Genomic DNA, 22,740 nt, shown 5'->3' with positions numbered 1-22,740 from the left:
TTGCGTAAACGCAGCTTTTTTTGGTGCAGATTTTGCTGTGATTTTTTGAGCCAAAGCCAAGAATGGCTACAAAAAGAATGGGAAAGATAATGGAAGTTCTTATACTTCTCCCTTCTGCTGCATTGTTTTCTGCTGCGTTTTTTTAGCTTCATTCCACAACGCAGAGTCTTAGGGGGCATACACACGGAATAAAGTGGCGCTGATTCTGCCACGATAACTCACGGCAGAATCAGCGCTGATAAAAAAAGCCTCCCATTGATTTCAATGTGTTCCGCGCGGAAAATGGAACCCGTTGAAGTCAATGGGAGTCTTTTTATCAGCGCTGATTCTGCCGCGAGTTATCGTGGCAGAATCAGCGCCACTTTACTCCGTGTGTATGCCCCCTTAAGCCTAAGATCAGGGCCCCACATAGTGTAAATGCTGCAATTTGACCAATTTGGTTCTACAGCACCTACAAAGTAGATAGGATTCTGGCTAATCTCATCCACACATTGCAGAAAAAAAATCTGCAGTGGACATACTGCGATTTCAAAAAACGTTGGTTTTGAAAATGGCAACATGTCAATTATACCTATGGAAACGCTGGCGGTTTCCATATAGGTATAATAGGGAAAAGCAATGCGGGGAAAAAAGGAAATGCGCTTCTGCCACATTTTTTTCTGAAGTGCTTTTTGGCTGAAACTTGCTACCCCATTATAGTCAGTGGTTTAGGAATTTGAAGCAATTTTTTTTCTGTTTGACTGAAAAAATCGACACAGATTTTGATGTGTATTTAGACGTGGAATTTGAAGAAGAGTGCCTCGGTATTTTGCCTTTATTTATAGTGGATTTTCTTGAAAAATCCAGTGCCAACAGAAAAGGTGTCTTCTCTGCCTGCAATTCATTTGAATAGGAGTTCTCAGGTAGAATCCACTAGAGAAGAAGCATGACCCTTTTTTTTCTGCTAGCTGTAAATATTAGCTTACTGCCTGCTATTGAACAGAATTTGAGGCACATTTTGAGATACCGTATATATTCGAGTATAAGCCGAATTTTTCAGCACAGTTTTTGTGCTGAAAAAGCCCCCCTCGGCTTATACTCGAGTCAAGGAAAAAAAAAAAAAATACACAAACACATTAGGTATCCCTGTGTCTGAAAGTGCCCGGTCTACTGAATATAGGGGATCTGCAGTGCTCCTGTATCGGGAAGGGGTTAATAGCAGCACTGCAGATACCCTATAGTCAGCCAGACTGAATTCCAAGTGGGGAAAAAAAAAACAGTCCTCAAGCTCAGGGAAGGGGCAGACAGACAACCAAAACACCCCCTCCCCTTTCCCAGCACCTACTGCACCCAAAAATGCAGACCATTTTAATTTTTGAAATTTTCCAGTAGCTGCTGCATTTCCCCCCCTCGGCTTATACTCGAGTCAATAAGTTTTCCCAGTTTTTTGTGGTAAAATTAGGGGCCTCGGCTTATATTCGGGTCGGCTTATACTCGAGTATATACGGTAAATTCCACCTAAATCCAGCCATCCATTGATTTCAGTGGGAGGCAGAGGCTGACTTTTTCAGCTAGTCTATAAAAATAAGCGCCATGCTCGAGTTTCAGGTGGATTCTGCCTGATATCTTTTATTGAAATGAATGCGAGACGGATGCAGAATTTGGTCCAGCAGAAAAATGCAGCTTCAAATTCCTGAAACTAAATTTTTTTCAGCTAGACTAATTCTGTCCTGTGAACAAATCCAAAAGCTCCTCAATGTGGAAACGCAGCATTTTTGGCTGTTCTGGCAGATTCACCCTGTGGATGAAATCTCATTCACTTTGTAACACGCTCTGTTTTCTTTTTGCAAGGTTTCTGCAACATTTGGCCCCGGTCTTAGGCTTGGTTCACACTGTGTAATTTGGAACGGATTTTGTGGTCCATTCCACGTCACAATGAGCTCCAAATGTGAGGCAGCAACGGATACTTCTTATTTCAGGGCGCTGAATCTGCAGTGCGAGTCTCAGGCTGATAAGCCCCAGTGTGTTATTAGAAAACCATAAATATTATTTTAATTTTGTACTTTCTTGTACAGCACCAACATATTCTTGTCATCACTCGCTGACCTCAGTGGGGCTCACAATCTATCTTGGATTTGCATTGCTTTCTATGTACCAATGGCAATGGCACTGTCTCTTAAAGGGTCCCTAGTACATTGTCAGTTTTTCTGTCCTATCAGAAAGAAAGTTTGGCTATAGAGCGCGACACAGTGAAGAAAGCAATGGAATCAATGAAGGAGGTAAATAATAATCTGCCAAACTGTAATAGGTAGGAATGAGAACGTTTATCTCCAGATATCTGTGCTCAGGGATCCCTATACAGATGCATTGCCTATTGTCGTTCCCCTGCTAAACATTCAATGGATTTTCCCTCATTTCATGTTAAAGGCTGAAGAGAACCAGAGTGGATATAACATGGATATCGCCGTATACGATACAGAAAACAAAACATCTGAAAATGGCCCCCAGAATGATCCGGCTGCTAATACAACAACCTCCTACATAGTCAGCTCTAATGATATTAGTCTACCAGTGACAACTAATGGAATACAGAAGATGGATGGAAGCAAAGGAGAAGTTGTTTATAAAGGTCACTCACAATATGCCATTCTCTTTGTATGTTATTTATAGGGAGTCTTTCGGCAGTTGTGACCCCTCGAAACTGATGAAAGTGCTATATAGAGGATGGGGAGAGCGGTGTAAAGATGCCTGGGGTGATTGTGCAGTTTCATGGGCGAGAAATCTGTTATAATGCCATCACAAGTACTCAGAAGGTGATTCAGAGTCCAGGACTCTCTGCACAGAACGTTTCCCAGGCCCAACCCAATGGTCTAATAAGGTCTCGTTCATATCTGCGATGATATTCCGTCCGGGGGAGTCTGCATGAGGACCTACCCGAATGGAATATCAAACGCAGCTGCAAGCAGTGTGCCAGTGAAAGCACACGGACCGCCGCCAGATCTTCACAGGGATCTTGCTGACAGGAAAGTACTTCACTTTCTACTTTCCTGTCCAAATGATTTGTACGTGCAGCGTGCGGCAAGCACATGGACCCCATTGTAGTCTATGGGGTCCGTGTGCTTTCATTGCATAGCACTTGCAATTGCATTTGGTAGTCCGTTCAGGGGGTCCCCATGCAGACTCTCAGAACGGAATACCGAAAGCAGATGTGAACGAAGGGTAAATTTATAGGGGAGGGGGTTTGAGGAGTGTTCAGTGCAGAGCTCAGGAAACTGTACATGAAGGGGCCACCTCTGGGGATATGTCATCACTGCTATAGGGGCATTCAAATATGGCTCCCATGATCATGTATCCAACATTACCATCACCCCGGGTACTCTTACTACTCTCTCTGTCCTTTATATACTGCTGTCAGCAGTTGTGAGTTGTCTTACCCTTTGTTCACATCTGCGTTTGGTATTCTATTTGGGGAGTCCACATGGGGAGCCCCTGAACGGACTACCGAACGCAACTGCAAGTGGTGTGCAGTAAAAGCACACAGATCCAATAGAAAATAATGGGATCCCGTGTGCTGGTCGTGCACTGCCTGCATGAATCATGCGGACAGAAAATTAGATTGTGAAGTACTTTCCTGTCCGCATGATCCCTGCACTCGGACCCCATTATATACACATAGTCTATGGGATCCGTGTGCTTTCACTGGCACACCGCTTGCAGTTGCGTTCGGTATTCTTTTCGGAGTGTCCTCATGTGGACTCTCCTGAACGGAATACCAAACACAGATGTGAATGAGGCCTTACATGCTGACAGTTTCTCTTGTCTTATAGTTAAAGGGGTTGGCCACTTTCAGACCAACATTGACAAACAAATGTACAATAAAAAGATATACAAATTTCCAATATACTTTCTGTATCAATTCCTCACGGTTTTCTAGATTTCTGCTTGCTGTCATTCATTCTGTTACTTCTAGTGGATAAAAGTCTGACCATGGTCATGTGACTTACGGTCCATGGTCATGTGATGAGCACACAGGTGCTGCTCGTTAGAGTCACAGCACAATAATCAGACATCTGCCTGGTAATCAGCTGTGCACCTGTGTACTCATCACATGACCATGGACCGTAAATCACATGACCATGGTCAGACTTTTATCCTCTAGAAGTGACAGAATGAATGACAGCAGGCAGAGATCTAGAAAACCGCGAGGAATTGATACAGAAAGTATATTGGAAAATTGTATAACTTTCTATTGTACATTTGTTTGTCATTATTGGTCTGAAAGTGGCCAACCCCTTTAAGTTTTCAGTTTTGTAATGCTTATTGCAGGGGCGTAGCTATAGCTGATGTATCGGTATCAGTCCACCCTGGACCCTGGGGTCCCTTTCCACATAAAACATATGATTATTTAATACAGCACAAGGTAGTTAGGGTCTCCATTACTGATGATGCATCAAGTCCCAATAGCACAGTAAAGAGAAGGTACATGTAGTATAATAACATGAGATTCACTAGGGGCGATTACTAAGCAAAATGTGACAGAAATCTGGTGGAATTTTCACCAAAAAATTGTGTAACCTGCCTCGCATAACATGAATTTTTTTCAGCGGCTTCTGCCTCCTTTACACCTCCTTGCAGAATCCGCTGCAAAAATTAATTTCCCACTAATTGGATGAAGCTGGTCCTGCATGAGACCCCCAGTAAAGTGAAGGGGAATAGGAAATCTTTCTGCCCACAGCAATAAGGTGCCTGCTGCTGTCCCACCACATAGTAGTAGGTAATGACAAGTATCTGAAAACTCATTGCCACTTCTCCCTCAGTAAATGTGAGCGTCCAGCATTGGGTCTATGTTTCATCCATTGCCAGACCAGCTGACTATCGCAGGGTCTAGATTTAGGGACCTTTTATGTTTATCGATAAATAATGATAGAAATGAATAGTAAGTGACGGCCCTGGGATCATTTATAGTCAGAGCTGTTCTGTGCTATATATAGCTACTCGTATATACAGCTTTTGATATTTTGCTGTAATGGTTTGTACTTTTTGTTTTAACACAGATGCAAACAGCCTTCACAATGTTTATAGCATGGCAGATAAGGGACATGTTGGTGAAGAGCAGAAGGATGAGAGCGCTCTCACCCAGAACAAAGACGGCTTTTCATCTAATGTAAAAGACTTCAGCGATGGAAAATGTACAGAAGAGATCCCGGATGATAGGACATGTATGAATGAGGATGAAGAGAGTGCGGCCGATCGCAGAAGAACCGCACAGACACCAGCCATGGTCCTGCCAGACAATAATAAACCTCCAGCTGTCTGCAGGGAAGATGCAAGCGAGCAGACAGACTCCAGCCATCATAAATCTGCAGATGGTACCAGCAAAGAGGTTTACATTGTCCTTGATAAGCCAGACAGGACAGACAATGACAGAGGTGTCTTAATAAATGAGACGTGCTCGGAAGAATCGCAACGACTTGATCAAACTGTAGGAGAGTTAATAAATGATCAGGGCCCAGACAGAGACAGTCCCAGTGTTGGTCCTGGGGATGGAGGTAACTATTACTTACCTGTTCTGAGCAAGGACACATCAGAGATCAGCACCAAGTCTTACAGTCATGAGCAAATCCAGCAGTCTAAAGTCAAACCAATGGAGACCACAAATGAGAATCCTCCAGGAGAAGGTGCAGAACAGACCCGAAGAATTGAGCCAAAGTTGGTTGAGTCCAAAGATACAGAGAGGACGTCAGGCATCTGTAGAATCGAAAGAACAGAAACATTTAGTAAATGTTTAGGTCCAGAAACGGTCTTTACTACGTCTTACCCTTTAGGAAATGCAGGTTTACAGTCTGATTTAGATCCTAGTTGTGGAGACTGTAATATAGCGTCACTACAATATACGGAAAACTTATATACACATGAGAACTGCCCTATGGATAATGCTAAAGACTCCATTGTGGAAGAAACTAGTGAAGGTGATGTCAATGTGGAGAGTGACTTGTACAGTGAAAACCACTGTGAGCAGACACATCACACTAGTGAGCCAGCGGAGGCGGACGAAGAGAAGGTTTGCAGTCAGGAAGGTGATAATATGGCTGCTGTGTGCATGTCTCAGGTAGTGAGCAGCGATGGCAGAACAAAAGTAGCCCCAATAAAGGAGGAAATGTCCAAAACAAACGGCAAAAGCCCAACGAATCTGCCCAGCTTGAAAAAATGTATTTATTTGCCAGGATCACAATCGAAGGATAGTCTAAGCGTCTTACTCGCTAACCAGACAAATCATGTTCTCTCTAGACTGCCAAGCCAGGATCTGGACTCCAGGCCGGAACAAGGTGAGTTGTTATTTTATGGAGTGGGGAAGTGCACACAGTTTTTTACAACGCTCCCATTCACTTCAAAAACATTTCCATAACCGATTTTTTTTTTACCATCTACCGTTCATCACTTCAATGGGGTTTGCAGGGTCCAGCAGGAGATGGGTCCTGTGCTTTAAAGAGGACTCTCATGTCATCAGAGATGGGCGGTATTATATACTGCTAGAAAGCTGTCAATTCAGTGCACCGTCAGCTTTGCCTGTATGAGCCCGGGTGCCAGAGATATCGGTGGTGTTAGTTTTGGCACAGAAATCAGCTCTCTAGTGGTATATAATACTGCCCATGCACAAGAACATGAAACGTCCTCTTTAAAGGGGTTGTCTGAGGATTGAAAGGGATTCAATCATTAAAGTAACTTTTTTCTCGATAACACATAGGAATAGCCTTAAGAAAGTCTATTCATCTCCTACCTTTAGAGGTCTTTTCCGCGCCACCATTTGGTAGAAATCCCAGTTTTCGTTGGTATGCAAATGAGTTCTCTTGCAGCACTGGGGCGGTCCCCAGCGCTCAAACAGCACTGAGGGCGTCCCCAATGCTGTGAGAGAACTCTCCAGCGACACCTCCATCTTCGCCTGGAACGCCTCTGCCTGTGTCTTCTTCCTACGCTGGCTTAAAACTTCTAGGCATGCGCAGTCGGCTCTGCCATCAGGCGAGAGAAATCTCCAGTGACGCTTCTACCTTCGTCTGGAATGGCCTCTCCTTGCGTCTTCTTCCGGCACTGGCTTCAAACCTCTAGTCCTTGAGCAGAGCGGACTGTGCATGCCCGCGACCATTTTCTTGTGGCTGCTTACCCCAGCTTACTGTGTAACCAGCCACAAGAAAATGGCCGCTTAGACTAGTTTACTGTGTAAGTGGCCTACAGGAAAATGGCCGCGGGCATGCGCAGTTGGCTCTGCTCGAGGACTGGAGGTTTGAAGCCAGTGCCAGAAGGAGAGGCCGTTCCAGGCGAAGGTAGAAGCGTCACTGGAGATTTCTCTCGCAGCATTGGGGATGCTCTCAGTGCTGTTAGAGCGCTGGGGCCTGCCCCCAATGCTGTGAGAAAACTCATTTGCATACAGAAGAAAACCGGGATTTCAACCGAACCTTGATTAATACAGTGGATTTGTCATCATGGACCAGGTGGTTCTGACCTCTTGGTCATGTGATTGGAACCAGAAATTTACCTGTGCTGTGGGGGATGGCTTTCTATAGTCCACAGAGTTCAGATGAGCGGAGCCGTGTTCAGGCCAATAAATCCAGAAAGGTGCACGTGGTCAGAATTCGGCCCTGTGACGCCGGTCTTACTAGTGAGCTGTACTGGTTCACATGGCTTTGCTGTGTGGATGTGGCCTAAATCTGACCAAAAAGGTCACGAAGAGCCGCAGCTGCAGGTCACATTGATTCATTCTGGAATGTCTCTTTCCATATATCTTTTTACATCATTATTCATCAGCTTCAATAATTAAAGAGGTAGATACTTGACATTTTCTTTACCGCTGTCCTTGCAGTTCCCAGGAAAGATCACAGTGCAGAAAGGAATGCAGAGCCGGCATCTCACAATTCTTCTATTCCCTTACTGGCCAACACCTCAGAAAACGTAAGTCACTTACAAATCATCACTGCTTGCCCTGCACTGATCTCACCCTGTAGCTATGAGCGCCTCTGCAGCCGGCTGGATGCTTCAGACTCACAGTACACGGTATGATCAGCAGGGTAATGCAATACATCATAACTACTAAAATATAGGAAATTGCAGGATTTCAATCTAAGGGTCCTGAATTTCCTGTAAGTGCCGATCAACAATATAAGCAGTCGAGTGGGGTTCATTTACTTTTATTTTCCTTTGTCAATTATGAGGATCGGTATGAACTAATGGTCTTGAGATCGTGTGATCCAAACTCTCCTCTCTTGACAGCTCATTCCTCTGTTTACGAGATAAACAAAAAAAATAAAGGGAACACTTAAGCACTTAAAAGTGTTCCCTTTATTTTTTTGAGCAGTGTATTTTAAAGCCTATTGGTATTTTAATTGGTATAATAATTTGTTTTACTTTCAATGATCGAGATATAAATAGGGCTGAAAGATACCATTGAGAAAAATGAAGGTGATGCGTTGCAACGTCCTGCATGAGATTATTGTTAGAAAGGCAACTGGTCTCTTGTAAGAGAGTCTAAGTGTTTGGCTGCGGTCACATAGTGCAGTACTGTGAAAATCAGTTAAAGCAAACCAGTCATGAAGTATTTACCTTTCCATTGGTGCCCTTTATAATCTTCATGTTGCAGCCAAGTATAGTTCTAGTACAAAGGTCAGCAACCTTTAGCACTCCAGCTGCGGTGAAACTACAACTCCCAGCACGCTCCATTCACTTCCATGGGAGTTCCAAGAACAGAAGAGCAAGTGTGCATGGTTCCCTAGCCCTGTTTAGTAGTCATAGGGGAGGAGCTTCATCCTAGTCACATCTACTTGGTACGGTTGACATCTCCCTCAAAGTCCCCTCACTGTGTTTATGATGGAAAAAAAAAAAAAACAACCCAAAACACCATAAATATGATAGGATAACAGGGTGCGAACACTGCCATTCTCCATGGGCTGCAAATCCTATTGATTTTAAATCGGCTTGGACAAATGTCCATGGACCACTGATGGTTAAAAAAAAAAAAAAAGAAGTCATGCTCTAGTTTGGTCCAGGTTGCTGACCAATAACGTCCATTATAATCTGATTCCATTTTTTTCATGGATCCAAGACATTGCAAAGTATAGCAAAAAATAAAAATAGATGGTTGCACCAAAAAAACAGATTAAACTTGTCCATAACAAATATCTAACTAAGGCCTTTCTTAACAGTAATAATCTTTTCTCATTTCATTGTGATCACTTAATTCCCCTCTTTCTAGTCGGATGTGGCTGAAAAACGAAACCCCGGCCCGGCCATCTCTGATGCGACGAGATCATTTCTTATCAACCGGCCAAACAACGGATATATAGAGGTCAATGGAGGCAGCAACAAGGAGAACTACGATAGCTCCAGTATACAGCGACAGATCAGCGCCATTGAGAGGTTCTTATTTACTAACAAACTAAATGGGTCAAGGAAAAGGAAACTTGAGGAGTAAAAGGAAACCTCCAAATCTGTATTGTGTGAGGTAGGTGTGTACAGCAGGGATCTGATCATACTTTGTTATTAAAGGGCATGGACACGGACCTTTTTTTTGTCATATTTGTTTGTTAGTTTGGGCATTACTATAATAGAGGAAGAAAAAAAAAAAAAAAGTTACTATAGGGGCAGGGGTAGGGAACCTTCGGCCCTCCAGCTGCTCTGAAACTACAACTCCCATCATGGTCCATTCACTTCCATGGGAGTTCCACAAACAGCAGAGCCAGTATGCATGCTGGGAGTTGTGGTCTTGCAACAGTTGGAGAGCCGTACGTTCCCTACCCCCGCTATAGAGACTATTCACACAGGAAAGTAGTGTGCGGTGACTGCACAGACTGCAGGGAAGCCGCTGCCTGAAATCTAACACAAGACCTCTCCAGCATCGCTTATGAATATAATGGCATGTATGTTTTTTTGTTGTCATTTTTTTCTATATTATATGTACATAAATATATGTGATAGCTGTAAGCACAAAAATACTATATCCATTGCGTCTGGCTGCAAGATTTGTGGAAGAACCACTAAAAACCCAAATCTAGGTCCCTGAGCCCTGACAATTACTTTTGTTGTGGAGGCAGGACGTTTTGTTCCATTGCTTTACCTGCTGGTACTCAATCACATGACTGACTCTGTTTTACTCTATGGACATGCAGGAGTAGCGAGCGAGTGGTGTCACCGAAAGACAAGGGAGGCAGCGCAACATACCCGGAAACTGCTTATACTGTATATTAGTAATAAAACCAATCCAATGCAATGGTCATACACATATAGAGAATTCCAGAAGTCTATCGATTGTGAGGGATCATTTCCAAACAAAGTATCATCATCTCCATTGCAAATTAATCTGTTTAGGACTTGAGGGAGGAGCAGGAGGAGATTGTGTATATCACTATATAACATGTACCAAATCTTACTAGATTTTCAATGTTAAAGAAGTCAAAAAAAAATCCAAAAGTTCTTTTTAAAGGTTTTTTTTAATGGAGTTAGCAGGACACTGACCAATGTAGTCACACCTCAAATATACCTGCTGGAAAGATTCAAGAAAGCAAAAAGATCGCTATCAATGAGGCCAGGGCTTATTCACATGACCGATAACCATCCACCTATATCACATTATCTTACATTACAATTGCGCAGGTTCCAAAACTGTAACAAGAAAGAAGGGGCCACGACTTATTAGCTTTAAATAAATCTGTGGTCATGAAATAAGAAGCCATATTGTAAGACTGCTCACAAAGCCAGTTGCAGTTTTTCATGGGAAAAAACCCCCCAAAACACTGCATTTTTTATTTTTTCATTGCTATTGAATTCTCTCCTGGCTTTGGCTATTAAAACAAAAATTTCTTCTGGATAATAAAAAAACAAATAAAAACAAAAAAACAACACTGTAAAATGACCCTCAGCCTGGCGGTTTTGTCCTACAACAATATTTTTGTTATCGGGCCCCTGGACAGTCCCCGCACAGTGTCATGGCTGCTAGAGTGAACATCGCTTAAAGGGGTTATCCACTTTCTGACATTGATAGCCTTGGATCCGTAATCTAATATGGATGGGCCATCAATACTAAAAAACTAGATACCCCCTTTAATATAATCCTCTCTTTCTATGGTGCATTACTTTCTATACAGGCCATTAGGTATTTCAGTCCTCACTGACTTTCATGATGATACAGCTTTATTTAAAAGAAATTTCGGACCCCTTTTGCGATCCATTTGAGGCACAACTTGAGATGGTTCAAGTCCAGAGTCGCCTTTTGATGTCTAAGCTTCAGAAATACTATGGAGACTGTTCTTCACTTTGTTTAAGTTAATTTTCCAGGAGTTGAGGATATCGTACAACTGTTGCCACTGCTGCTTCCCGAAGGTCCGGTGTGTGCTGTGACTACGGAAACATAATAAAAAACCGTAAGACCAACAATAGGGCCAAGAAAGGTTTGCAATTAATTTCATTCTGTGCCGCTGCTTCCAGAGCACAATTCCCGTTTTACAAGGCGGACGAGAAGAAAGACGCGGCGGCGGCTAATTAGCATTCAGGCCACTTTCACGGTCATTAAGTGAAATGTGCTGGAAAATAGGACACTTTCATTAAATAAGCTAATCACATTCAGCTCTGGGCCTTAATAAAATTATGATAAATAGGCAGCATTTAACTACAAGCACATGATGGGAACCGGCTAAAATATTAAACAGATATATTATGTGAAAGAATAATTAAAAAAAAAAAAAAAAGTCTAGATTGCACATTGCGGCAGGGAAATGAATGCCTTACCTCACAACAACTTTCTTCTGTGTCTGGTCGATTTTGCAGTACACCATCTTTGTTTTCACGGCTGCAATGATATAAGCATGATCATGTAAGGTTACCAAATTATATATAAGGTGTGCACAAGACTAGACGATAAGGCTCAGGCCTTGGGGATCTTTGCAGTCGTTGGTGTACATAGGTGGCAAATTTAAGACCCACCATGAACCGGATAGGACACAGGACACAATAGTCTGAGGACTCATGTACAGGAAGGTATTATGGCTCCATCAGAGATTACTATTGGGGGGGGGGGTGTCTCTGTACTTCCCTATGCCATTGATAGGCAACTCAAATTTTTATTTATTTGCAACAATGTTTTAACTTTTGTCTACAAATTTTGACTATAGTTATGTTCATGAGAATACTCCTTAACAGGGAACCTGCCAGGCCGACTGGGATACTAAACCACATACAGGTCCTTATAGACTAATTTAGAACCCACTAGGTCCTTATAGGGTTTTAGTGTCCCAAATCACCCCATTTTAAATCCATCCGTGCCCGCATTATAAAAACTAAACCTTTATACTTATCTAGAGAGGAATCTAATGACTCAACAGACTCATCTCTAGTGCTGCCTGTGCAGTTCTTAAAGAGGACCTTTCACCACTTTTGGGCACATGCAGTGTTATATACTGCTGGAAAGCTGACAGTGCGCTGAATTCAGCGCACTGTCGGCTTTCCCGATCTGTGCCCGCTGTAAAGAGCTTACGGTGCCGGTACAGTAGTGCTCTATGGTCAGAAGGGCGTTTCTGACCATTAGCCAGAGACGTCCTTCTGCCTCGCGGCGCCTATCGCGCTGTGGAGCCGGGAGGACCACCCCCTCCCTCTGCTCACAGCGCTCGTCCATAGACGAGTATTATCAGGAGAGGGAGGGGGCGTTCCTCCCCGCTCCACAGCACAGCGCGATAGGCGCCGCGAGGCAGAAGGACGTCTCTGGCTAATGGTCAGAAACGCCCTTCTGACCATAGAAGAGCTACGGTAATGGCACCGTAAGCTCTTTACGGCGGGCACAGATCGGGAAAGCCGACAGTGCACTGAATTCAGCGCACTGTCAGCTTTCCAGCAGTATATAACACTGCATGTGCCCAAAAGTGGTGAAAGGTCCTCTTTAAGTGAGACCGAGGACGTACACCCCTGCTTCACTGCGCAAGTGCCGGAGGTACGGGGCATGTACATTGAAGCTGAGGCGTATACATCTCAGTGAAAAACTGCACCAGCACAAAGAGTTCAGCGGCAGGGAGAGTAATTTTTATTGCGGGCACTTGTGGCTATGAAATAGGGCGATTTGAGACACTAAACTCCTTGTTCAAAGGGACCTATGGCTGGTTTAGTGCCCCAAATTGCCCTGACAGATTCCCTTTAAGGAGGACCTTTCATTAATTTGGGCACAGGCAGTTCTACATACTGCTGAATTCAGTGCACTATCAGCTTTCCAGCAGTATATAGAACTGCCTGTGCCCAAATCAATGAAAGGTCCTCTTTAAGTGTAATGCATACACCAAGAAAGTTCCCAGTATACAAGCTAAATAGGTCCATTTAGGTCTTTTAGATACTCAAGGGGGGGGGGGGGGGGTGGAATAGCAAAATAGATTATTCTATTCCATACAGTAGTAATTTTGTTAAAACCATGTAGGTTACTGATTCCATTACAGCCTATGGGTAAGGGCGTCAGTGTATTGCATCTATGTAGATGGTTGTGTTATGGCCACAAATTCCACCATTGGTCTAATGATGTGAACATCTATCGGTGGAGAGAGAGCGGCATATGGCTGTACTATGGCTGCCTAAATTAAGTATATAAAAATCTGGTTTAAAAACCAGAGGAGACAGGGCAACACTTTGGTTCAGTGGTTAGCACTGCAGCCTTGCAGCACTGGAGTCCAGGGTTCAAATCCCACCAGGAACAACCTTTGCAAGGAGTTTGTATGTTCTCCCTGTGTTTGCGTGGATTTCCTCCCATACTCCAAAGACGTACGGATAGGGAATAATGTGCATTGTGATCTCTATATAGGGCTCACAACTTACATTGAAAAAAAACAAGAAAAAAAACAGATGCCTCACCATCGATGACAAAGGCCTCCACGTCATCCGCCCCGAGCTGCAGCTCCTGCTGAATAGTATCAAATGAAATCTCCTTGTTTTCCACAGCCATTCCCATAAACGTAAGAAGACGCATTTTTTCTGTGTTCTGCTCATGTGAGAGACCTAAAAACAAACACAAACGGTGATAAAAATGTGTCTATGCAGATAGAATAAGCCACATGGCCCAGAGGCTCTTCGCTATAGGCCCATACAGTGGGGCACATGTCAGCCCGTCATAGAGGTCACTAGTTCCTCCCACATGACAACACCGGGCTCTGTTCACAATGCATTAAGTCTAAGGACCCACAAAGTGAACCGAGGCTAAAAAAAAAAAAAAAAAAATTGCAACGGGATGAGGGTGAAAGAAAAAAAAAAAAAGATATATATTTTATTCATTACACAAGATATTAGATGTAAAAACTCTCCAAAGACGCTTCAAGATACAAAGAACATATAAAGCTTGAAGGCTCTCGTGTTCTCTCTCTATTCCCCTATCTCCTATCTATCTATCCATCCCCTATTTATCTCCTATCCATCTATTAATGTCACCCCTCACTTCCCCAGCTACTTGCTTGTGATATGGCCTTTACAGCATACAGTAAAGTGCAGGGTTTACAGCATTACAAGCCTCGTTACTAATGAAGTGTCTAATTAGCAGTAACTACAGCCCGAGAGCAAATAACCCAGGGAAGAAATAAAAAATACCGCAAACCGAAAGGCCTTTGGTCAAGCATCTCAAAAGTATAAAAATCAATTAGTACAAATTAACATAATTAACAAATGAAGGCTGATTAACATTGTAAAGCGACCGATGGGCCGGCAGAGAAATATTAGGTGGACAAGAGAGGGCGACGCGGATGACAAATTGTAATTAGTAATCAGGGAATCAGCACATTCCTGCCGGAGAAATAACAAGTCACATTAGATGCCATCTAAAATAAACTTCCCAGTACAATTAACTTCACCCGCGGGAATTTGTGAGACGCAACGCCGTGTCATCACAAACGCTGCTTCCATCTACATCATGTAGGGTCGGAGTATTTTTGGACATTGCAGCAAATTTCCAGTCACGCTTTGCATTGCAGTGATGTTAGACTGTACTTATGTATTATGGACTTAAGAGTCCAGTGGGCGGTCCTATGAAGTGATCATCATCTCCGTACAAAGGACCTCCCACTGGACTCCTAAACCCAGAATGAACAGGGATTTAACTATATAAAACAATATATCCATCTGCTCAGTTCCTTCTACTGTATAACACGCTGCCACTGAATGTTCAACATGACAGGTCCCCTTTATTTGCAGCATGCCGTAAATGAAATGTCAAACCAACGTCAGGAGTGCATGCGAGCAGATTCCTCCAGCACACACAAATGCTTAGGAATCAGGAGAAATCGCTGGTAACATGTGCACACATGGATGGATATACGGCCAGCCTGAGGCTATAGTCACACGACAGTCTGTGCATCTGACTGGTAACGTGAATAGTCACTGGAGGGAATTTACTGTCCTGTCTACACCAGGCATAGATGGGAATAGTTGGGGTATATGTTTGGCACATGGCCCTTTATGATGCCCAAGTCGTATCACTTGCCCAATAAATTTACTATAACACATACCAGGATACAGACGTGAGTTAGACAAGAAATCCACACCAATATCTGACTGTCGGAAACTTCCATTCTGTCGCAGAGCGATGCCCCAGAGCCTCCAAATAATTCAGGTGTAGTCAGTGCCAGCAGGTGAATGGATTTGGACTGGAGTACAGAGCGCCAGTCTTAATAAATTTCCCCAATGTGTTTGAAACACACGGCCATTACAACAATGGCCAGGCCTAAGATACTACAAGGGTGGGTGGGGTTAATGGGCAGGATGACCCCTGACCTATGGTATAGGGTTTCCTTACTACAAGAAACAAATCTATCGCTTCACTTCTTCTTACATTGAACATATCTACATAGAAGATGAGCAAACGGATGGACATCTCCGCTGTGTATATTTCTAGCCGCCGTCGTCTCCCATCAGAAGCCAGGAATATTTATTTCTGAGATGCGTCATTTACCTTGTCTGGCATTGGCTCTGACCCCTTTCCACAAAAAGGTAGTGGAGTGGCACAATGGACGGGGGCAAGAGAGGGGGGAGGGGGATTCAATATGGAAAATGTAATTGTAATGCGCACAATGGCTGATGGACCTGTGCTCTTTTGCAACAGTCAATTACCCATGAATGGGGGAGCGGCCCAGTGTTAATGACGACTCCCTTCTTCCTCGGTCTGTAAATAAAGGAGCTGCTGACATTAACATTCCATCACACGGACGCCTGCTAGGAAACACTGGATAGACAACTTTGCAGGACCCCACACTTCACAGTTTTCGGGTTTTCTTAAATCTATTGACACTAGGTCTTAATCACCTGCGCTACATGAAGTGAAGGAATAGGGAGGGGACGGCCGCTTCCCACCATCACCACCCTGGAGCAATGGGCAAACAGCTCATCCTAATTCCAGTATCTAAAGGATTTCATGGGACGTTAATATTGATGTCCTAGGCTTAAAGCAGATCAAATGGGTGAGAGCGCAACTCGCTGCAAGCTCTGAATCACCAGCCATTCTGGACATTGCACTACACGGGGCTCTAGAAGGTGATAAAGTGGGCGACACTGTGCTAAACAAAGGGGCACTGCACTAGCCCACGTGTTATCTCCCAGATACCCCCACCAATCTGATAGCGATCAACTATCCTGGACTATATACGACCAGGCCAAGGTCAGATACATATATACCCTTGCCGATCACTGTATACACAGTGCTCAATAGCTGGTTATAGAGGAGGGGGACTCAAGCAGATTGATATAGAAGTTTTCAAAAAAAAAAAACATTAAAACTGGTCATTTATGTATTTAAGCCCAGAACAAGCAGAGTCTAGGAGTCCTATGGACGGTCATACTCACTGACACCCTGGCGGAGAGGTGGCAATCACCATGTAGGACTGTTATACACTGCTGTATCTACACCATGTGGGGCCCGGGCCTAAAATATCCAGCTTTGTGAAAGTGTCCCAATAGCGGCTTTCAATAGATAGAACAATTACAAGCACATTATATACATTGATATAGATACAGCGCAGGTCAGGGACTTACCCAACGAGTCAATGAAGTCTTTGTTATTCTGGTAAAACTTGACATACGAAGAAAGCTTAGCGCTCACGAATATGGTCAGGAGCTGAAAACAAACAGGACATTTAGGGGTTTTTTTTCCTTAAAGAGTGAAAGGCAACACAAATAGGGCAGGTTTCTTTAGGCCGGGTTCACACGGGGTTTTTTGGTCCGGAAACCTGAGGCCGCCTCAGGTTCCAGTCCAAAATATGGGTAGCTGCGACTGGATGCCGGTACAGTGCACTGGCATCCAGTCGTGCACTCCGCTCCAGATTAGGCCCAAATGAATGGGCCTAGTTGGAAGGAGGGAGTGTCTTCAGGCGGATTCGCGAGGCGACTCTGCCTGAGGAATGAGCATCTTGCTTCCGGAAAATAGAACTGACAGTCTCCCATTGATTTCTATGGGAGCCATCTGTTTGGTCAGGATTTTAAGTTGGATGCGGCCTTAAAATCCTGACCAAAATAACCCATGTGAACTCAGCCTTACAGTCTACTTATACATATACATGAATTGTCCATATGATGTGCTGGTTCTATTATAGATATTTTATTATCAGATTATTCTCAACTATAAAGAGGTTCTTAGGCTGCTCTTACACGGCCGTAATGTAAGTCCGCCATGGAGGATTTTCAATTGCGGACACATTATATTCAGTGCGGCCTCTTACACCACCAGATATTTTATCCATGGTGTGGCCAGGCCGCAACCGAGGTCCGCACTTTATAGAGCAGGTCAGTAAAGGCCATGAATAGGCCATAAAACTCTATGGGCGAGTGCGGCAGGACACGGGTGTCTGCAGAGTCTATGTTGCCGATCAGCAACTTGCGAACCGTACATTCAATATGGTCGTGTAAGAAGAGGTTTAGAAGAAACAGGGATTCATTCAGGCCTTCCTGCTCACGCCACAACACTAAGATTGCTGGGATTGGCCCACCTTATTAGAACGGGGGTCGGTTTCTATTGTTTTGTATGGAGCACCTTGGACTGCAGGAGACAGCACTACATGACTATGAATGGGGCACGTGCCGACCTCTACTGCATTCATTCTCCTAGATTTATATATAAGTCTCCGCAGTCACAGCCCCACTATCAGGTACCTACAGCCTATCCGCTGCCTGCAGCACTGACATGTGACACCTTCAGTCTATGCCACAATTACTGACTAGATCAATAGTAGGAAAATAAAAGAACTACTTACATCATGAATGAGCTCGCCTTCCAAAAACTTTACTGGCTTCAAAGCAAGAAGGTGATCAAGCAAGAATGTCTTGGGATCCTTCAATGCTCGTACAATGCACCTATATCAGACAAAGGGAAAGACTGTAAGGGAGAAAATCCTAAAGGTATAACTAGGGTACGAGTCAGTGACTAGCGGGATATCCTGAAGTTCTGTCATATACATGTAACTAAGGGATGACAGGCTTACCCTTAGTTCACATCTGCATTTGGTAATCCGTTTGGGGAGTCTGCATGGGAACCCCCCCCCCCCCCCCAACACACTGGCAAGCGATATGCAGTGAAAGCACACGGACCCCATAGACTGTAATGGGGTCCATGTGCTTTCTATACGTTGCCCGCACGAATCATGCGGACATGAAAGTAGATTGCAATCTACTTTTCTGTCCGCATGTTCCGTGCGGACCCCATTATAGTTTATGAGATTCGTGTGCTTTCACTGTACACCGCTTGCCAGTGCGTTTGGGACTCCCCCTGAACAGATTACCAATGCAGATGTGAACGAGGCCTTATATGCAATGGCAGTTCAGAATTCAGAACCCCCATTGTACAGACACACATAGCATGTGATTGATGAATGTGATCTCACATGGCGCTGCTGTCACTTCAGAAAGCGGATCCATGGGTGTCCCGGATATTGAGCTCCCACTAATCTTCAGTAAGTCTCAGAAATGTAAAAGCAGATGAGAGAATTCTGTGACTGTTACCTGTGAGCATCCACACGGGCCTGCGAGGCATTGTCATCTGTGTAGCTTCCCAGTAGCTCCACCATCACTTTAGCTGCTTCCTCGCTGTCAAGAAAAGGTTCATGTTACTTATGTGGCTACACAAACATAAAGGAAGGCAACAAGAACACGAGAACCCGAAAGGAAATAGAAACAAGACGCAAATACTGCAGATAGAGATATCCTGAGACTGGACAGGTGACAGCAGATACAATGTAGCTGAGGGTCTAAGTGTTCTGATGATACAATGTAGCTGAGGGTCTAAGTGTTCTGATGATACAATGTAGCTGAGGGTCTAAGTGTTCTGATGATACAATGTAGCTGAGGGTCTAAGTGTTCCGTATAGTTGATGATACAATGTAGCTGAGGGTCTAAGTGTTCTGATGATACAATGTAGCTGAGGGTCTAAGTGTTCTGATGATACAATGTAGCTGAGGGTCTAAGTGTTCTGATGATACAATGTAGCTGAGGGTCTATGTGTTCTGATGATACAATGTAGCTGAGGGTCTAAGTGTTCCGTATAGTTGATGATACAATGTAGCTGAGGGTCTAAGTGTTCTGATGATACAATGTAGCTGAGGGTCTAAGTGTTCTGATGATACAATGTAGCTGAGGGTCTATGTGTTCTGATGATACAATGTAGCTGAGGGTCTAAGTGTTCCGTATAGTTGATGATACAATGTATGAGGAGACTTGTTAATACCCGATTAGGCCCCAGGTAGGAAATTATAAGAAGAACGTTCATATTTCCAGACGTAAAATTGACATCCTGCGTATTTTAGAAACTCAGCTTTTCTGCAGCATTTCTATCCTGTAATGTGTGATTGGGATTAGCTGAAAACTCATTCACTTCGCTGGTGCTGCATTTCTGCAATGTGCGGCCTTAACCATAACAGAATGTATAGGATCAGAATACTGATTATCTAGCTTTAGGTTACTTGCTCTATGACTGTTGATTTCTGCATCGGCTGATCGGTACGGGTGTAGGACTCCGACTGATCGGATACTCATGACCAATCCTATAGATAGACCATACATATCAAAAATGTCCAGGTCCTGGACAACCCCTTTAATAAATAAGGCCGCAGCCTCCTTTGTCCCAGAACATATGGTGGGTGAAGCTTGCATGTACCTCTTTTTGCAATCCACAAGCGCCTCGTACAGCAGCCGGAGCATGACGTGCTTCTTTTCGGTGTTGAGGTTCCAGTCGACGATCCATTTTCTGACCTGAAGTGAATAAAATACATTGAGATGAGGCAGCGCTGACAGATTCATACGTGTGTGTCATGTGATTACATGACGGGGGCGCTCACCTGGTCGAGATCTGTTGGAATGTATACGATCCCCCCGCAGGTAGCTGCCACCTTTATGAGGGCACAGTACACGGTGTACCTGACAGGGGTGCTCTTATCCATGCCATGGAAGAGATTGCTGAGCCTGTAAAGAATCAGACACATCGCTTGTCACAAGACATAAAACTCACGAGCAAGATGGAGCAGAAAAATGACACGTGTTACATTCTATAGAAGAATAGCGCGGTGTGCAGAAGAATCCTTACAAAGAACAGCAACATGACCCGAATCTTATAAGACAATAGAACAGGAGCACTCACAGCTGCAGCCTCAAGGATGGACGTTCACCTTCCCGAAACTTGACAAGCTTCTCGCACAGGCTTTCAATGAGCGCTTCCTGCTTATCGGGCTCCAGGATCAGTAACAGCGAGACCACACTGTTCATAATACTCTCAACATCTGCCAAGGAGACATCACAAGTCATTACACTCCCTGCACGACCCCCATCATCTCTCCCGGGACACGACGGAACGCTCTCCTCACCTTTATCATCGTCCTTCAGGCAGACGTCACAGGCCTCAATGATCTGGGCCAAGTCGATGTGAAGACCCCCCTCAGAATTCTCCTCGGAGATCTCTGCACCCTTAGATTTCAAATAGGAGCGAAGCTCTGCAGCCTGGAAGAGACAGCGAGGGTTATTAAAGGAGACCACAAAACCTTATCTGCAAGGAGCAGGCGGCCTGACACAGCGATACTGCACACAGTACAAGTGCACTTAAAGGGGATGTTCAGAAATTGTCCGGCTGAGCGCTAAAACCACAGACAGACGGTGGGCAAGAGTAGAAGAAAGCGGTGTCTACAATTTAACTACATAATGGCCAAGCACTTAAAGGGATTAAGTTTATGCTGATGATCTATCCATCATTATGAGGCCTGTCGGGGTCAGACCCTGCGCAGATCAGCTGCTAGCGGACAGGCGCTGCATGCAGTTATAGGAGCAGCGCTGCAGTTTACAGCACAGGGGGCTGCGGTGTCACTTAGGCAATGCCTGTCCAATAGCACGCAGACATTGGAGGTGGACATCCGTTAAGTGTGAACAGTCCCTTAGTACAGGCAGCAGTTAGCCATAGCAACCCATCAAGGACCTAAAGGCCTTCAGAAGGCAATAGCAAGAATCTGATTGGTCGTGTAGGAGCCCATCGCATCTAAACTCATTCAATCCAGCAAATCTAGCTAGCTGCTATGGGCAAAGGCACTTCCTGCCCCTCCCCCTCTGCATTAGTAGTGTCAGAGTCACTGAGGATGACTGAACCCTCGTCCCTCCATATGATGCGGCACTACAGGTCCCAGCAAGCCGTCAGGCTTTATCCCCAGCTCCTACCCCCGCACCGGCACACTCGGCCTCCTCTCACCTCGTACACTACAACAATCCCTCACCTGATCCTCCTCAGACACATCAATAAAAGCCGGGACACTCATGGCTGCTCGGCCTGCTGGTGCACGCCGCCTGGGAACCGGAAGAGAGAGAGAAGCCGACGAGCACTTCCGGGTCGGAGCCCGAGCGCGTGATGTCAGGAGAGAGGCAGTGTAGGAGCATGCGCAGTGAAGTACACCACAAGTGTCGGTGTACATGGATACTGCGGACATTTTGTTGGTTTTTCAAGGCTTGGCAACCTTCAGCACTGCCAGCTGTTGTGAGACTACAACTCCCAGCATGCACATTCTCAAAACTGCAATGGTGGGAATTGTAGTTTCACAACAACTGGAGTGCTGACCCCTGGGTTGTGTAATTTGGATGTTTCGGTTGCTGTCGCCATCCTGTCTGTCTATAAGATACGTATAAATAAAGAAAATGAGAAGAAGCTAAAATCAATCCATTTACAAGATGACAAGATATAGCGGTGACCTCCAACCTGTGGTTGTGCAGGAGAACCACAACTCCCAGCATGCCCAGACAGTCACAAGCGGGTGGGAGTTGCGGTTTTGGAAAATCTGAAACCCTGCAGGTTGGGAGATTGCTGTAATATAGTCTGACACTTCACTAAGGCTGCGTTCACATCTGCGTTGTTAATCCGTTGTTCTGATCCGTCGTAGCTATAGAAGAACTGGGTAATGGCATAGTAAGGTCAGTAGGATCGCTCCGTGCTCCACATTCAACCTGGACGCAGTCATACTGAATGGGGTGAGACTGGTGGGGCGGTCAGGGCGCCCATGCACTTCAGTGGGAGCCTCGGGGATAGCTAGTCGTGCCCAAATGAATCAGCATGGCTGCCCTGGAGAGGGGATAATTCCAGATCTGACCACTCAGACCCCACCGATCAGGGGAAGAGCAGAGTTTTGTCTCCAAGTGGATGGAATACTGAACGCAGATGGGGACCAGGTCTTAGACCTCCACCAATCTTGAGAATGGGGGTCCCTTTTACCCCGAAATGAATGGTGCAACTGGTAGTGCATGTGCGGACTCTCT

General features: G+C 44.6%; 1 protein-coding gene across 1 annotated transcript; it reads right to left on the bottom strand.

The window, feature by feature from the left end:
• Nucleotides 1–10,435: 10,435 nt before the first annotated feature.
• Nucleotides 10,436–21,794, bottom strand: EIF3M (eukaryotic translation initiation factor 3 subunit M). The gene is made up of 11 exons (XM_075280868.1): nucleotides 21,711–21,794; nucleotides 20,817–20,949; nucleotides 20,594–20,732; nucleotides 20,295–20,418; nucleotides 20,114–20,208; nucleotides 18,964–19,047; nucleotides 18,219–18,318; nucleotides 17,005–17,086; nucleotides 13,846–13,989; nucleotides 11,749–11,809; nucleotides 10,436–11,361 (listed from the first exon to the last, which is right to left on the bottom strand). Exons 1-11 carry the CDS (start codon nucleotides 21,750–21,752, stop codon nucleotides 11,241–11,243), a joined length of 1,125 nt encoding a protein of 374 aa, XP_075136969.1. The 5' UTR covers nucleotides 21,753–21,794; the 3' UTR covers nucleotides 10,436–11,240.
• Between the last annotated feature and the right edge of the window lie 946 nt (nucleotides 21,795–22,740).

The sequence above is a fragment of the Leptodactylus fuscus genome, chromosome 7, assembly GCF_031893055.1.
Source record: "Leptodactylus fuscus isolate aLepFus1 chromosome 7, aLepFus1.hap2, whole genome shotgun sequence".
Classification (NCBI taxonomy): Eukaryota; Metazoa; Chordata; class Amphibia; order Anura; family Leptodactylidae; genus Leptodactylus; species Leptodactylus fuscus.
The sequence above is the reverse complement of the archived record's forward strand: the minus strand, read 5'-3'. Positions and strand labels throughout refer to the sequence as shown.

Bases quoted from the DNA above. Each gene is read 5' to 3' on its own strand.
- EIF3M (XM_075280868.1), bottom strand. From the start codon at position 21,752: ATGAGTGTCCCGGCTTTTATTGATGTGTCTGAGGAGGATCAG. The intron at 20,950-21,710 runs GTGAGGGATTGT...TGTCTCTTCCAG, and splicing joins ATGTGTCTGAGGAGGATCAG to GCTGCAGAGCTTCGCTCCTA. The intron at 11,810-13,845 runs GTGAGGCATCTG...ATATCATTGCAG, and splicing joins GGAGGCCTTTGTCATCGATG to CCGTGAAAACAAAGATGGTG.